Raw genomic sequence first — 17895 nt, 5'->3', positions numbered from 1 at the left:
GCCGGCTCTATTCAGGCTGTCCCTTTCCAGGAGATTCCCCATTCGAGCGCTTGAAATGCTTTTTGTCTCTTTGGCCACATACAGCACTAAAAGGACTAGAGTAGAATTTATGTTTACCCAGACTACTTTTCTAAGTACATCAAGATCTACAGAGCCACTTCTTACTTCATCAGGACTTTTAAACACAGAAAGAAGAAAGATTGAAGCTCCAAGTTTTTTTAACAAACAGAAATAGCGCCAAATTAATTTTCTCCCCTGTTGCTTTACATTCAGTATATGCTGATGCACTTAGAAGCAGGGTGGTTTCAAAACCAATGGTCTTTTGAGTTTATTTAGTTTTAGGGTTTGATTTTTTTTTTGTCAGTTATTTTTAACTAACAGAATAACTCTCAGTGAGGGGAGTTTGGGGATCTGCTGTGCCATTGAACACTCTTTTGGATGAATATCTGTCTCTATAACTTTCTTTCCACAAGCATGAATTGAGGATATAATGCATACATTTCACTCAAAAGTTTAAAGCTCATTGCCTGACAGCATGATATAAATATAGACTATAAACTCCACAAAGAAAAGGCAAAAGATTTGTTATTTCACCACAAGGGATTGTTAGACCACTAAAACAAAGGACTGTTGAAAAAGCTTACATGCACATACGGGTAAATTACCAGTTAAATATCAGCAGAGGAAAGGATTCCTTATTCCCAGACTTTACATGGCCCATGTGCAAAGGTATCTCCTTGCTTCATAGGAAAAAAGCTGGGAAGGACAGGTCATCTGTGATCCTCTGACTCTAGGTTCCTGAGTCTAACTCATCCTTGAGCCACTCAGCTGAGGAAAATGAGACTGCTCATCTTTTCCAAAGTATTTTTAAATAGTTACGTGGAAAACAGAAGTTGGAAAAATTAAGTCTTAGCTGGAAACTTTGCTTAAACTGAATACCAATGGTTACCTCCTTCAAAGCATTCAACAGACATTACCAGGGTATTTTAATTTTTACTGACTTTTAAGACAGGACTTCAAAAATCAGCTTTACCATCAGTGTTGGATGAGTTTTGGCAGAACATTTCAAATGCTATTGTACTGTAATCCCTAGATGAGAAGCCTTGCCAAGTTTAATTTGATTTTAATTTAGCTTTTCTGCAGGAGCCTCCAACTTTCCAGTTTCCATGACTATTTAGTTAACTACAGGAAAAAACTCCTGCACCCTCGGGTTGTTGCTTTGGTCACTATTAGTATGAAGAGCCACTATTGAGTGTTTTGCCAGTGACAATAAGTTGTGCTTACTGGGAAGTGGACAGGTAAATGGACAGGTAAGAAATACTTTGTCCTTTGAAGAGCAACAGGTGTGTTGGTAGTGAAAGGGAAAAACATCCTGTGTCCCCTGACACAAGGTGTCCTATCACCTCCTGCACCTTCAGTGACTTGCAGGTGGCCAGATCCTCTCCTGCACACCCTGAAAATCTCTGAGTGGGGAACTGAGTTCTGCCTCTCACTTGGTGAGTCCCCTTGGATGGGGACCCCTGGGGCTGCGACATAACCTTTGCAGCCCCAAGCTCTTCAGCTCTGGCTCGGAGGCAGGGCAGGCATGCCAAGGGCAGGGCCAGCCACCCTGTGCCTGGTGTGTCTGCAGCTCAAGGCAGGCAGCAGCACACGGGTTTTGTTAAGGGTGTGTCAGGGGATGTGCAGGAGGCATGCCCTGGAGAAACTGGGGTAGCAATGCACCCACAGTGCAGCACAGTGGGCATTTCAGTGCTGGAAACCCACACGAGCACCTGGGGCGTTGAGCCGCTTTGCTCTTGGCACCACTCAGACAAATTAATGCACCCAAACATGCTGACAGCAAGGATGCTGAATTTGCCTCCCGATACACCTTTGGCAGAATGTTTCTCAGACAGCCCTTCAGCAATCAGGCAGTGGCCAGAGCTTTTCTGCAGCCTGTCCACACTAAGCCGAGGCAATGGGAGGCCTGCTCTAAGGGGATTAGAGGGGATCTCTGCTTAATTAGTCTAAGAGGGCTGATCTCAAAGATTATTTCTCACACAGAGCAGAAAGAGCTACCAAATGATCTTTGGGTCAGTCAATTACTGCCCGTATTGGGTGATGTGGCAGAAAACCGGCTAAGACTTTTGATCCAGAAATCCAGTCGCGGAGGTAGCCGGGGCCATACCGGCACACAGCTGGTCGGGGGAAGCACAGGCCATCCCTCTCATGGGGTGGCAGAGCAGCAAGCTCTGAAATCATGGCAGCCTGATTAGCCCAGCTTATCTGGAAACATCCTCCGTGGTGGCTCCTCAAGGCAGAACGAGTGCTCGGCATGATCTGGTCCTGCAGTTCCTGACTAACACACAGGGAAGAGAAAGATGGCCCCCATACCCTTCCTCTGTGATGGATAGCCCCTGAAGGTGAATTTTCAAGGAAAATGCATGTTTAGCAGCAATTACATGATCAGTTAAAGAGGCTGCATGTCTCTAAATGTGCTAAGTCCCAGCTGTGGTCTGCAGAGAAGCTTTGCTAAAGAAGGTGAACGTAGCAGCTGCTGCAATGCTAATCCAGCTTTCTCGGCACTCACAGCAGCATTGCAGGAGCAGGCTGCTCGTCACCCAGCGCCCACACGGTGTGGCAGACACTGTTCATTCACACTCTTCCTGACGGGGAGACTTGGATGGGTAGAGAACAGGGAACTCTCTTTTTTCTAGAACTTTTCTTATCATTGCTGCCTTCGAGTCCCAAGTGACCACCTGCTTCCAACATCTCCTTTTTATACTTATCAGGAAACTTTATGGATTATTTTGATTTTGCCATCCAAGCTCAGTGAGCTGTAAGAATTTTTCCCCTCCCCAAGTCTTCCAGTTTCCCTCCTTTTAATTTCCATTTATATGTTTCTGGACACATAGAGGTCACAAATAGTAGCTGAAATTATTTTTTTGCTGGAGATAGCAAGATGAGGAAACCTGAATTTGGTTTGTTCTGTTTTTTATTTTGTTTGCTTGGTTTTTACTGTGGTGGGTTTTGTTCATTGATGTGTTTTAAAATTTTGACAAACATGCCAAAATGTGGAACAAATGAAAAAGTTTAATAAGGAGCAGCATTGTGAACTTTTTGAAAGTGTGGCTTTCATAATTTATTGGAAAACTCTACCACTTATAAACAAACAAACTAGGCTTATAGCTTCAGTGATGCATAGGCCGTGTACATTTCTGAGTCAGAGTATCTCCTGAGAGCAGGGGAGATGCAGCTTCTGCCATGAACTATTGATTCATGAGCACACAGTGGTTGCTTTGTGCAAAACCTATACGAGGAAAAAAAACACCAAAAACAACAAAACCAGCCAAAAAAAGGAATAAAGGAGGAAGAATCTCTCTTGTCTTACATGAAACAAATTGTTTTCCACATAGAAAAAAGATGAACATGAGAACATGATGTTCACCCAGCGGCAGAGGTGACTTGCCTGGAGTGAAGAGCTGTGTACCTTTATGAGCAGTGTATCTTCCCTGTCACTATCCTTCCTCCACACTGACAAAGTTTTTTTACCAGTGTATGCTTCTGGACAAATCAAAGAGCTCTGAAACTGGGGAGACCTCACCTGATGGGGAGAAAGCAACGTTTATTGCTCTTCAGATTTCCTCTAGCCATGAAAAATGCCAAGGAAAATGAGCATTTTGCTTTAGATCTGAAGCAGAGATGAGAGTTCCCATACCACAGCCATCACAGCGAGCTTGTTTGCAGGTGGATGTTGGCTTGCTGGATTAAGGATATTCACCTGATGGGTAAACTTTAAATGCAGAGATTAGGAATTATCTAAGTGAACTAACATGCATGTCATGCACAACATTCCCCAGTTGAAAAGGGGAACAAGCAGACAACATGCTGTAAGTACCCACCCACTCTTCATGATCTCTGACTGCTTGAATAAGCACGTTCCTAGAAATAACCACAAATAGCACCTTCATCAAGAAAGGTTGATTGAGTTCCCTTAATAAAGTGCTGCCAACTCTTATAAATACTTCTTGAATCTTCACAGTGTATCTTTTCCTGAAAAATTAGGCAGAACCAGAAGAGTCTTTGGTGTTCTCCCTCCATCTTAAGACATAAAGCTAAATGTTACATCAATACTGCATTTAGGTGTTGTCTTCCCCTCAAAAAATTTTCAACAGAACCATGCAGGAAAAAAATATACTTTATAAAAAGCCAGTTAGATAATTACAAAGGCCTAGAAGGAATCCTGCCCTGTTAGAGCAGCATCTGTTAGAAGTCTTGAGGCTTCATGGAGAATTTGAGAAGCACCCTAATTCACATAGCATTGAGTGTCCTTATCCATTTACTATTTATCAATAGGACACTTACGTATCATTTATTTTGCTGTGCAGAATCTTATCTTCTTTGCATTAATCAATTATTTGGGTTCCTGCATTATCGCAAATATTATAAAGGTTAACTTACTATTTCCTTACTTCGGCAACGACTTCTAGGCAAAATCACACTAGCACATTTGGAAAATTTTTCTTGTGACTTGGCATTGGTGACAGGCCATCAGGCATGTTAGGAGGTTCCTGTGTTCAGACCATTCCTCCACTACTGGTGTTAATGAAGTCTGCCTCTGAATCTGCTCTTAGATGACTTCACTGCCAGCAAAGCTGATTTCTATTCCTTAAACAAGAAACATTAAGATCTACAGTTGGAAATCCTCCCTGCTGAAGTCTCATCCTACTCTTTCCCACTCTATTTCTCAGCTCTCAGCCACTGTGTACAGACAGGGACTGTGCCTTGCACCCAGCAGTTACTATATATGAAACACAAAGAGCAGAAAGCATATCCAACCCAGCTGAAGAGTCTGGATGCAGACTTTCATCACTTCTTATAGTGGGCAAACCATTTTTTCAGAGGCTTATAATTTGGCCAAGTTTAGACCCATGTACCAATATTGTGGAGGTCTGGGCCATTTCCCAGTGGTTCAAACCAGAATGGTGTCAGATTTTGTCAGGTTTTGACAGAATGTTTTCAAGAATTTAGCACATGCAGAACGGTGCATCTTCCATTGTTTTATCCTTAGAAATAGTTGAACCATTAAAAATAGAGAACAAACAACCTCCCCCAAATCTGGGACAGAGAGATGATCCTCAAAAAACTGGAGCTCTACTAATTAGTTTGGAAAGCGGGGGTGGGGGTGGGGGGGAAATCACCTTGTCTTGTGCTGGAAAGTGCCAGGCAACATCTATTCAGTTTGATTATTCCATCTGCAAGAACAAAGGGTGAATAGCAAAAAGAAGCCTATGTAATAACCAAAAGAGCTGTGATCTAGAGTATATCCTTGGCTGTAGGATGAAAGCATGTTTTGTTTTCCTAAGCTGTGTTGTACGACTAGAGAGCTAAGGTGCCTGTCCCAAGTATTTGGGGATGACATTTGAAGTTAATGTCTTTTGGTTATTAAACTGTACAAGGATTCTAAAGCAAGAAAAAAATCAGAATCTTTCCATACGACATCTCAAGAAGCAGCTTTATAATTATTTCAGTGGAATGTCTTGTAGAAGGCTACACTTCAGATCCAATTCTCTGATCTACCTAATAAGCATTTTTGTGCAAGTATACTCTTAATCTCAATACTCGTATTTCTACCATCCAACATAACACTCAGTCTACCTACATATTTTTCTTCAGCAGTCTTTCAGGTTTATAAATTCACCTCTTTTACCTAGATCCACCCCCATTCTCCTCCACTTCTGCCAGCTAACCACCTCACTGTTCCATTCTTCAGTGAGACTCCTACGTGGCTGTCTGGCCTAGCAAACACTCTTAAGAAGAGCAGCCAGGTCTGTTAACCAGTTGTCTACGTATGTGGTCACTGCACCATGAAGAACCTGAAATAAATTCTCAGCACCCCACAGACTATTTTATATTCCAGTCAGACCACAAAGTATGTGCTTGAAAATACACAGAAAAACCATTCCAGCAGAGTGGAGTGAAGATGTGCTTGTTAGCACTTCCAGTACTGCACAGTGCCTGGCTCACGTCAACATGGCTTTTTCTTCCACCCACTTGCAATCCAGCCTGTAAATGCAACCCACAGCCTGGAGAAGAAAAGGCTCTGGGGAGCCTTCTGGCAATCTTCCAGTACATAAAAGGGGCTTGCAAGAGAGCTGGAGAGGACCTTTGACAAGAGCCTGTAGTGACGGGACAAGGAGGAATGGCTTCAAATTAAAGAAGGCAAGTTTAGATTCTAAGAAGGGTGGTGAGGCACTGGGACGGGCTGCACAGAGAAGCTCTGGATGCCCATCCTTGGAAGCGTTCAAGCCCAGGCTTTGAGCAGTCTGGTGTAGTGGAAGGCATCCCTGCCCATGGCACAGCGAATGGAACTAGAATGAACTTTAAATATCCCTTTCTATCTGAATCATTCTATGAGCCTATGACTCGTACCTCAGTACTTTTTACTTCCAGTGTGAGAAGAAAAACGTGTTGACCATCAGACAAATGAATCCTTGAACAACTGAAGTCAAAATCCAGATGTATTAACTGACCTTCCTAGGAAGAAACAAACCTGCAGTTCCAAATGTGTGACTGCTATTAGCAAAAAACCACAAGAAAAGTTTGTTCTGCAGATCTTATGGGAAAACAGGAATTATGTTTAAGACAACTGAATAGGACACTAGTGCATTCAGAGTCAATGGAAGCTGGAAATTTCTTTCTTAAATGAGAATGACCAAGATGGTGCCTGCCACAGGAAGAGATGACTATACTGCTATGGGCCAGACAGAGCAATAAACACAGTTTCCAGCAATTTCAGATAAATTCTTCCTGTGCTCAGAAAAATAGATGAAAAAGAAAAAAAGCACAAGGTAAACAGCAAGGACACAATACTAGTGGAAGTAACTTGGCAAAATATTTTACAGAGTAAAAAACTTCCTGCAGTAGGCATAAAAAAAAAGGGGAGGGGGGGAAGCGTAGAGAGACAGAAAAAAAAGGAGGCGGGAAGAGTGAAGAGAGACAGAAAAAGCATTTGCAAGGAGGAAAAAATTCAAAGTTTTCTAGCTGCTCAGTTATTTGAAAAGAGCATGTCACACATTGGCATTTTTTTAACTGTTCAAAGAGCCCAGTGAATTCCTGTTGTCTCTCTATAGGCACCTTCTTGGGCAAAACAAAAGGATATTACTAAGCTAATGGGACTGGAAGAACCCATCAGCAAAAGTTCCCTTGGAACTGATTTATAGAATGAATGGGCAAATCAAAAACATGCAATTAGCAGCATGTGTCACCCTTCTATATGATCCATAGAACTAAAAGCTTTTTAAGATGTGCCAGCCTCAGGCTTCTCGCTCCTCAAGGCATGCATGACATGAAAACAAGAGACTACCAAGCTCCCATCATTATTGAAAATAGGGTATTTTAGTGATATTGGCATGACTAAAATGTAACTGCTGATCAGTGCCAATTAGCTAGAATAATCCTGTTAGCATTAGCTCAACTGTTCATTTATAAATCTCTGCAACACTAATTGTATTTGAAGTTCTTTTAACACTAACTTCTTTTGTGTGGGGCTGAAAGCCTTCAAAACACTCATCAATTGAACAGCTGATATAACAAACAATCCTTCTTTAACCCTTTGTATTCTCAGTGCTATAAAAGTAGTTCTGCATATTAACTATATCACATATTGAACAAGTTTTTATTTGGTCATTGTATTTTTTTATATACAGAACATTTTATTATATATTTACAGTAAGCACTATTCTCTTGCCATAGCAAGAGCTGTATCTTATCAAATACTGAGTATTACTGATTGTTGTCAGTGTGTATCCCACTAGGAAAAGTGAACAGAAAACCCCCCTCTGTTGCTATTGTTCTTTATCAAGCTCATAACTTAGACTACAGCATCCATCCATCCAAAATAAATGATATTTGATTTTTATTTATTGCTATTTAATTTGTACCAGAAGAGCATTTTGGCAGGAAATACGTAGCTGAACTGAATATAGTTGACAGTTGTTGTTTCAAATTACTGGGCACCCATATTAGCTCTGGATGAAGTTTTTGATCAAATCAAAAAAGGACAATAGAGAAAATACAAGGAAGATTTCATTAAATAAATTTATTTGTTAAAATAATTTAACTCCAAATACAACTGCTGAGTTTGCATTGAGTTCTATGTACAATTCTTGTTTTATTTGAAACATCAAGGTTTAAACAACTGACATTGTTACAAAACAAACTGTTGCCCCATTTTAAGTTGCCAGTTGTATTAGAGCTCAACAATTAACTGTGAAACACATTAATTCACCCCTAGGAAACTCCAAATCAACAGTGTTAAGTCTGACTCCAGAACCCCCTTCAGTCTTTCTTCAAACCCTGATCAAGAATTAACAGATGCACAACAATGCAGATAAAAGCCTCCTGCAGTTGTCAAACATTTGCTTTTGTTGCAGAGTTTCACAATTAAAGCGTAACCAGTGCTTTGATGGCACACTGGAAAAAAAAAAAAAAAAATTTAAAAAAAATTAAAAACAAACATGCACAAAACCCCCCAACCAAATGGCTGACATCTTTAGGTAACATTCTATACAGGAAAGCAAATACCAGTAGTTTTCCCACAGAAAAGTAATGGCAACTGTAGCACTGGGGTTAGGGAGAGGCTAGAATCGGAACAGAGAATGTCACCAAAATTTTTTTTTTTTTTTTTTTTTTTCCTTGATGCTCTGAAAGGGTGGGCAGGGGCACAACAGAAAAAAGCCAAACAAAATCCAAGTTATATTTAATACTCTTGATCTGATTCTGGTTTGTTTGCTTTGAATCGTTTTTGTGTGTATTTTTAAGGGAAAGAGGAAACAGTTGCTCTCACTATCACAGCTTAAAAGAATAAAAGTTGCAACTTTTTTTTTTTAAAAAAAAACACAACAAAATTGGAGAAATGCTGTCTTTGTAGAAAAGTACAAAGCTCTACAAGAACAGCCAAAGGAAAAGTGGGTCTTTGGAACAAATCATAATATTTTAAGGCATGTTATAAGAAACTTTCAAATACTATAATTGGTAATCCTATCAGGATACAAATGAAACAGTGACCCAAGACCAGTGATTCCTGCAGGGTGGCCATGCAGCCGCCACGTGGCTCACCTATCTCCCTTTCTGCTACCCCTATAACTTGAAAAATCTGTCGAGTGCAACTGTCATTGATTCAAGCTCCACTATTTTCACATTAGTGGAAATATAAATAGTGCATAACTACTTCCTCAGAACTATACAATGAAAAACACCACTTACGCTTTGCCCCCCCAGCCAAGTTGCATGGTAGCTTACATATGGCCTATGCTTGTGAAAATGTAAGAGTGTAATGAAGAAACAAAAAAGGGAGATATCTTCTTTAATATTTTTTGTTAAAAATTCACTGTGCAATTTTTCCTATATTCAAAGCCCATCTGCTTTATATTATGAACTTCATGTCAGGCTGTTCATACTCTACTTGATGCCATTTTCTTGGTCGATGAACAATCCGTGAGGTAAGATTGTTCACATCTCTGTAAATAACCTCCCATAACATGCACTTCCAACTCAGTTTGAAATTTGGCTTTGGTTTGTTTTCTGGGGGTCGTTTTTTGTCATTTTTCTTTTGTTGAGGGCTTACGCAGTGGATCTCACACTGACAAGCTGTTTTACGGATGGATTGTGCTGCTTGATTAACTGTTTCCCAATCTAGATATTTGAAACCCTGAAATATCATTAATCCAACATCTCACACCTTGTTTAAGCATGGCAGCTGACACCACAGGCAGGCAGGGGGTGGTAAGAGAACATTCATACCATCTAGTTTAGGCATGTGAGTTGTGTGACTTGGAGGACTAAAGTTTGCTATACAGTCAATGGAAAGAGGTAGGTGCCTCTAGGAGGGCGATTCAGAGCACCCAAAATGGGCATTCAGATGCCAGAAATAAATGCTGTGCCTATCTCCCTAAGAGAACGAAGTACAGTAACAAAAGCTCTGCAAAGTAGATGGGAAATGGGCTACATTTACGTTCTAGTAAGGCTTAATGTTCTGTGACATCTAATGCCCTTTGTCACACTGGTTGTGGAAAGGTCTTGAAAGATTAAGGGCAGAGTTGGCCAGTTCTCTTCTGTGAATGATTTTCTTTAGTTATCATCCAGTGAACTATAATTCAAAACGTTAAGGATATTTATGTATGGAAATCTGCAAAGTATTTTCTACTCCAGTGTCCTTTGTGGCAGATGAGAGCGCTTTTAGGAAGTTCTGCAGGTGGAGGCAAAACTCTCGAACCTAACTCCAATTACAGCATTTCTAAGGGCCATATACACACACACATACACACTCAACACACACACACACAGCCCAGCACCCCTATTTTCACTCATTTAAACACAAGGAACTACACTGTTACTGCACAAGATTTAAAAACTAATAAACGCATGGTGTTATTTAGACCACAGGCTCAGTGACTGTATTTTTATGGCCAATTTTACCTATAAAAGATCCAGCTCAAGACAATCTCTCCAGCATTTAAAATCTAAACATTGCAATTGAAAACTTTTCTATACTTTGATTGTAAGACTTTGAAATAGGTATTTCTGTGCCATTAGTCATGCAAATGATAAATACTTCACTGCTATGAAACTAGCAAGTCAGAGCTCGAGCATCCTTTCCAAATAAAACATTTGCTCCCACCATTAAACACTCCAATAATTGGGGCAACCTTTGAATAGTGTGTCAGGCAATTAAAGCGCCATTTCCACACTCACCTAAGGAATTACAGCCATAACTATTTCACCTCTGAACCAAATGATTTCACATGGTTATTCAATTTAAGTTTTTAACATTAAAGCTATCAAATAGCAAACTGGATTTTCAAAGGTTAGTTCGGGATCACACCAGAGAATGTAGCCCTTAAAGGCAAGAAAAACTGTTGTCTTTAACAAACTTAAAAATGCAGGATGTTCATACTGTCCCACGAGGTTTCTGCAGAAGGGAACATATGGATGAAACATGGCTTAATTTTCCTTACAAGATGGTACTAGTTAATCTATTAAAGTGTTCCTTGTTAGTAAGGCTCAGCAATTTTTTTTTTCATCACAGTTGCTTCCTCCTGGTTCAGTAAAGGGAAAATAAAGATGCTTCCTGCTTTGTAAACAGAGGGTTTGTTTGGCTTTTTGTAGACCAAAACCTGAAGCGATCCTCCATTTTTGAGCAGCAAAATGAAAGATTTAAAACATTCCAATGCCAGACTGTTTCTTCACCCGTCACTTGTTTCCAGATCTTGCCTCTCATTTCACACACTGATTCAATGTTTTCTATTTCAAGATGTGGGATAAAGTGTAGAAATAATAGCATTGATTTTGAAAAGAATCCAAACTATATGGGTCTCTGGTAGCCTTTTCCTCCAACACTGTCAGAAGTTCTGGTGAAATCAACATAACTGACTGAACAAACTCAGCCACATGTGATAGTGCCCATTCTGAAGCGTGGTAATCAGACACCAAAAGATTTGGCTCTCCTTTTCATACTTATGCTTGTCGTGAAAGGTCTTCAGAGATATCCTCTTCACTGCTTTCGTCTCCCATTTCCAAAAGGATTCTGTCCTCTTCAGAAATAGTTGCTGTTGTTGCTGTCTGACATGACAACACACATATGTTTGACTGGAACGACCCTGTAGATCAACTGACTGTGCCATAAAATTGCAGGTGCTCAAAGGGAAAAAACGGGTGAGATGTGGTCATTTAACCCAATTATATTCAGAGTCAGTGATTGACTTTCAATGCTCAGCTCTGAGTTAATGTTGCTACTTCACTACAGATGTATTTCAAGTGACCAACAAACCAGGAAGTGAAGTAGACAGTTTTACCACCTTACAAAATTTCTGCAAATTAAGTCCAGGTTAGGTCATTTTTAATGCTATTGTATATTACATGCAGAACAGCATGGATCATCTTTGTCTGGCTGTGCTGCATAGTTCATTTGTCTAACAATTTCCGCAAAGAGCTCATCCACCATTGTTTTACTTTTAGCAGAGGTCTCCATAAAGGGGCAGCCCCATTCTTCAGCTAAGGCTCTGCCTTCACTCAATGATACTTCTCTCTCACTTTCCAGGTCCACTTTATTACCAACCAGAATTACTGGCACCTTCTCATACCTACAGTTTAAAAAGAAAAACAACAACAATTATATTTTTAAAAATGGCAACATTCTTAAAGTTTAAAAAGAAAAAAAAAATCTATCTGCAAACAGTACAGACCCAATAGGAATGAGACATTTGGATGATCTTAAAATTTTACATTAGAAAAAAATGTGTATTTCACATTCTAGCAATTTGTCACATATCTTGTTCCCCTCAGACCTTTCAGAGTTCTACAAAAATCTTCCTCCTCTGAATTTTCCTTCCCTCCAGGAAATATGCCAGGAATACTTTCACACTACAAAAATGAGGAATACAACACTATTTGCTCTGTTGGCAATCTCCAAGTGTAAGAACAGGATGGACATCAAACCCTCCCTTCAACATTACATCCTCCTTCTCCCTGAATAGGTATTTTGTATCTCCTGCTTGGGATAACGACACAACACTCTCCCTTTCAAGAGTACATTTACCTTTGGTCAATATACACAGAACTCATTGAATAGCAACAAATGAGACAAAACCAAAGGGCTAGTAAATTAATTCTGAATTTCAGGAAATGTAGCCTACTTCAAGTACTGCGTACAGACGGAAGTACTGTTACATAAAAACATGTATTAAATAATACAGAATGTATATCTCTCCCTTGCAGCATTCACATCATTATGCCAGACAAACAAGTTGAAGGGACAAATAAAATATCACAATTAAGTTTTAGGCAATACTACCACAGTTCTGCTTCATAATCAACTTGGACAGCACAACAGAGCATATAGCTGTGAAGGAATTTGTTACTTTGCACCTCCTTGTGAGGGGATCCTTGCCAAAATTTTTTACAAAATTGAAATGCCTGCTGGTTTCTTTTTTCCATCCTCACATTCATAAACTTTTCTTCAGACATGAAACTAAGTGTTCCATCAGGTTTTAAATTTACATATTTGCCACAGAAAAGAGAAGAAAACACTGGGCCTATTTCCAAAATACTATTACACAGGTTTTCTCACAAAAGCAACTAGGACTGAGAGAAAAACCAATTATGATTTTTTAGCACTCAAACCAGAGCTAAGAGAAGCAAGATGATACCATCTTAACTTAAACCTGATTTTCTCTTTCATATTATCTTAGTAATACTGCTTTGAGTCAAATCACTGGAGTAAGACTGAACTGTGGACAGACAAAAGATACAGCTGACACCTGCAGCAGCTGAAGATGATACCCTCCTTAAGGCACCTATTACACCTTCATCCCTCCCACCCATCCCCCCCTGCCTGCCAGGCAAGGCAGCAGAGCAGTGCTGGTGCATCTGCCTCACCTGGTTGAGGGAAACGGCCTGTTTCCCTGTCTGTCACCACTCTGCCCTGGAACAGGTAACCTGTGTGCTCCTGCTGCCTCTGCTGCAGGGATGGTGGGCTCCCCCACAGTCCGAAAGGATGAAAGGCCAATAATGCCTCAAACCACATCAGCAACTCCTACATCATCCGACTAGTATCAAAAATTTGTCCCACTATGTCATAAGATGTAGCTGAGATTCTAAACTTTGTTATGCCCCTTTGCTTACTAAGGGAATATAATTTAATTTGTAGTCCAGGGCAGTGATCAGTAATTGCAGAGAATTCCCCTCACTTTTACCATTTATCCTGCCTTCATCTACTATCTGAAGAGACACAACCCATTTCTTACTCTGTGGATATGCGGTGTTTAGCAGAATGATATGCTTGGAACTCTTGCAAGATCTAAGCTGCCATTAATTAAGTACCAAAATACACACAAGCATTTTGAAATCTGTCCTCCTGCGTTTAAACACAAGATAGCATAGTCTTAAATTACATAAGATGGATGGCATTCAACAGATAAAAAGAAATAGTGAATTGCTGTCTTATCTTTATTGTTCAGATGCATGTGTCCTACTGTATTTGCTACACAGCATTAAAAAAATCCTTCAGTGGAAATGGAATCAGGTACTCCTTCAATGCATTTCTTGATTTCTGAACTTCCTCTAACTCTCCACTGGCTTGCCTTCTGGTAAAACTGAGAAATTCAAAGCAGCTGCTTGAGAAGTGCTGGTGAAGAAACAGATGAGCCAGATTAAAACAGAAGATCACCTCTCTGAGTTTTTGGAGTGAGATCACTCCAATTTGTTGAGAAATATATAAGGAAACACATACACACTTGTTGCAGACTTACAGTCAGTTCCACTGAAAAATTCTTAAGGGCCTAAAAGGTTTAGGAACCCTAGAAAAGCTAGGCAACTAATTATCTGAGAGTCTGTACGCTGTGAGTACTCAGCACCTGGGAAATGGAACAGTGGAAACCCTGATGTTTCATACCGAAGAACAGAAAGAACTGATGAGCTGACAGAAAAGATGTGAAAAGCCTAATTTAATTTATTTGCGCAGGACCATCTAGGAACTGTTATGTGGAACAGATAGAAGCAATTTTCTGTATTGCTTTTCCTGTTGCATTTACCCAATTCACTACCTACCTTCACCACGTAAAATGAGATCCTATAGTCAATAGCCTTATTCACCTTATAATTCAGATTCACCCAATAACCAATAACTTTACGATAGTGAAATGTGTAAGAAAGTGTTTCTGCAAACCCTCATTATGTCTTCCTATCAAAAAATCAAGTTGCTCTTGCAGAATACATCCCTGTACTACCTAGATTTTGAGTAGTTAACTTTACAGAGAAACTACATTTTATATATATACATATTCTGTGTGACATATATTTTAGATTTTTATAAATACTTATGTGTGTGCATAACAAATACACACAATTTATCTTTCTACATAGAAAAGTCAGTGTCTACTACCTAGAATACAGCAAATAATGGAAAAACAGTCCATGTATACTGAGCAGAAGACTAGCTCTGGTATGAGCTGGACTTAGGAGCTCCAGCTCAGTATCAGTCCTGCCAGACCCAAGCTGAGTAGAGGAAGTCAGACCAGACTCCTGTGTATCATATTCCTCAAGTACCAAGAGGATGACGAACTATGTGCCTTCATTCTGAGTCCTAAGGATTTTCACACTTTCCAGTTCTTGAGTTCTGGTAACACTTGTGGAAAATCTAGCTCTTGACTACATCAGACTACAAGCTCTGAAGTTCAAGCTAGCTCTGCACTCTTTAGCTCTGAACACTGCCAGAATTTCTTGCCTCACTTAGTATCCCAGGCAATTTTTTTTTCTGATGAGTATGGGGGAGATCCCTGGTTCAATACTCTCCTTACTACAGCTGCTGATCTCACTGGAGGCAACCTCTGCCTGCATCTGGAGACTTCACTTGATACTCAGAGCTTTGACCAGCCAGATGCTGGCCACATACCACTCAGGAGGTGTGTGGCAGCACAGGCCCAGCACAAGAAGGGCAGTTTCTCAAATGTGGGGGAATTATATGATTCTGATGACATGTGAAGGGAAGAAGAACATCTCCTCCTCACAGGCTTTTTACCCTGTTGAATTTCAGTGGCCAAGAGAAAAATAAGTGCTTTACAAAGGAAAAAACAAAGAAAGAGAGCCACTGCAAAATGTCCAAGCAGCAACACAGAACCCTTCCATACAACCACAAAAATCCAACATAGGTATTCACAAATCCTTCCTCTAGTAGGATCTAATTTATAAATACTTTTAGCAGAGCAAAAGAGGCTAAACGCTCCCCACCTATACTTAAGTCCTGAATCCGGGCTGCTGCTCCCGTCACAGGATCTGTGAGAGAGCAGCTCAGCCCACAGTGGAGCTGGGCAGAAGTTCTGCCTTTTGCTACAGCCCATCTACCCCTGCCTGTCCCTTTAGTAATGGAAAAGTGGCACAGTTGTGCTCATTTCTGGAGAAGGAAAATCCAATTTTCTCAGTATGGCTGAAAAGCTTTGCGCAGCACTGACCATTCCTAATGAAAAGCAGAAGGGCCACCTGAAAATAAGAATTGCTGCCACTTTTGTCAGTATCAAAGCAGCACAGTATGTTTTCTAGGGCAAATATAGCAGAGCCTGTAAGAAACCCTCTCAAATGTAGCAGGGAAAGGCTTGACTTTTTAAGACCTCTTCAGGAACAAATTTTTGCAAGACCAATTACACATGTTTGCAGAACACGATTAAAGAACAAGGCACTTCACCCTGTTTAAATGATCTCACTATCTTTAGCTCCAGTATGACAGATACTGAGCAGTGGGGACTCTTGAAGAGACAACAGGACTGCAGTCATTTATAGCCCTATGAAAGACACCAGTGCAGAGTCAAATGCCATCATATCTAGCGTTTCCACTACTGGCAAGGTACAGTCATTGCCCCATAAAAGTCAATCAGCACGTATTTCCTATTTCTAGATAAATTCAGTGCTAAAACCTACTGTTACCCAACTTTAATGAACACCTGGGACCAACAGCCCACAGTAAATCTCTGTTTTCCTGAGGATGGCCACCACAGCCACATGAAATCAATAAATACACAAACTTCAAATGTTTTATGTGGCCCAGTTATACACCACTGACCATACAGCCCTATATGTCACACAGCAGTAAATATTTCTATATATTATCTTATGGCACACACATCATCCACATTTCTTTTTAGATGACTATGTATACTTTGAATAACAGCTTAAAGCATTTAGAAAGCCTCAAGGGGAATGTTATCAAAATGATCTTCAGACACTTTTTCCTCACAGCTTTTCTACCTTCAATCCTACCCAGAAAAACAGGGGCAGTACCTGACTTCTTTTACAAGGTACTACTCAGATTTCTGGTTAGAACTGTCATCAAAAGTAAAAACAAAGATGATGTGCAATGAAAATATAATAAAAATGAAGATCAAACCACCAAGAATTAAAAAAAAAAAAAAACCTCCAACAAACCCAAACAAATACCAAGGCTAATAAACTGATCTGATTGCCTTAAACAGTGGTAGAGATTGCCCAGTATCCCGACACTCTGTGTGTGTGTGTGAATTATACTAGTCAGTAGGGAAAAAAGTGCAAACAGGTTCCTGTTTGCTAATTTCACATTCTGGAAGTGGTGTCTCTTTTCTGGGATTTTTTCCTAAGCTTCATATCAGACCCAAGTATTTTCAACCAAATCATACTGTTTAATAAAACCTAACCAAGATAATACCTTGTGTTCTTAAAGACTATTTTTTTATAACAAGTTTTAGTTCTGTTGAAGTTTTTAGGAAGATGCATTATTACAGCTTTATATGATAAAAACTGGGACCACTGAAATACAAAAGGTATCTTTACAGGATAATTATTACTAATAATCAAAAGTGGCCTCCAGTACAAAATCACCTTTATTACCTTCTACACACAGGGCATCTTTCTCTCTTTTTTTTTAAATGCATTTCTGGCACTTTTGCTAGCATTTCAAAAAGGAAATTAATTTAAGGGACAAAGATATTAGTGTTCAAAATTATGCAAATAATATCAAAAAGTCAGTAGAAAATAATTATTCTTCATTTTAGACTTAAAAAAAATTTGTGGTATGAATCCTGCCAAAATACACAGCAAAAGAATTATGGGTAATAGAAAATAAAGTAACAGAAATGACAGTTAAATCTATTAGGTTATTTACAAATTCACACTAAATATAACTAAATAGCCTTTTGTAATGTAACTTGCAAACTTTGATTGCCTGCAGTAAAATCTGTCATAACTTGAACAAGCAGTTTCTTCATCTAGAGGAGAAACATATTCCAAGTGTAACTATCTAGAATTTTTCTAATCCCTTTCATGTAATTACTTGGATATTTAATGCAGAATCCACGATAGTTAAAACTCACATCAGCTATGGAGGATAAGAAA

The 17895-nt window shown here is 39.6% G+C and overlaps 1 protein-coding gene across 1 annotated transcript in view; it reads right to left on the bottom strand.

Moving 5' to 3' along the window:
• Positions 1-8065: 8065 nt before the first annotated feature.
• RAP2A (RAP2A, member of RAS oncogene family) overlaps positions 8066-17895 on the bottom strand; it is a 30896-nt gene continuing 21066 nt past the window's right edge. The window contains exon 2 of the mRNA XM_066313461.1: positions 8066-12122. Coding sequence (XP_066169558.1) covers positions 11885-12122 — 238 coding nt within the window. The 3' untranslated portion in view covers positions 8066-11884. The remainder of the gene's footprint in view (positions 12123-17895) is intronic.

The sequence above is a fragment of the Sylvia atricapilla genome, chromosome 2, assembly GCF_009819655.1.
Source record: "Sylvia atricapilla isolate bSylAtr1 chromosome 2, bSylAtr1.pri, whole genome shotgun sequence".
In the NCBI taxonomy this organism is placed as follows: Eukaryota; Metazoa; Chordata; class Aves; order Passeriformes; family Sylviidae; genus Sylvia; species Sylvia atricapilla.
Note: the sequence above shows the minus strand (reverse complement) of the source record. Positions and strands in the feature narration are given on the sequence as shown.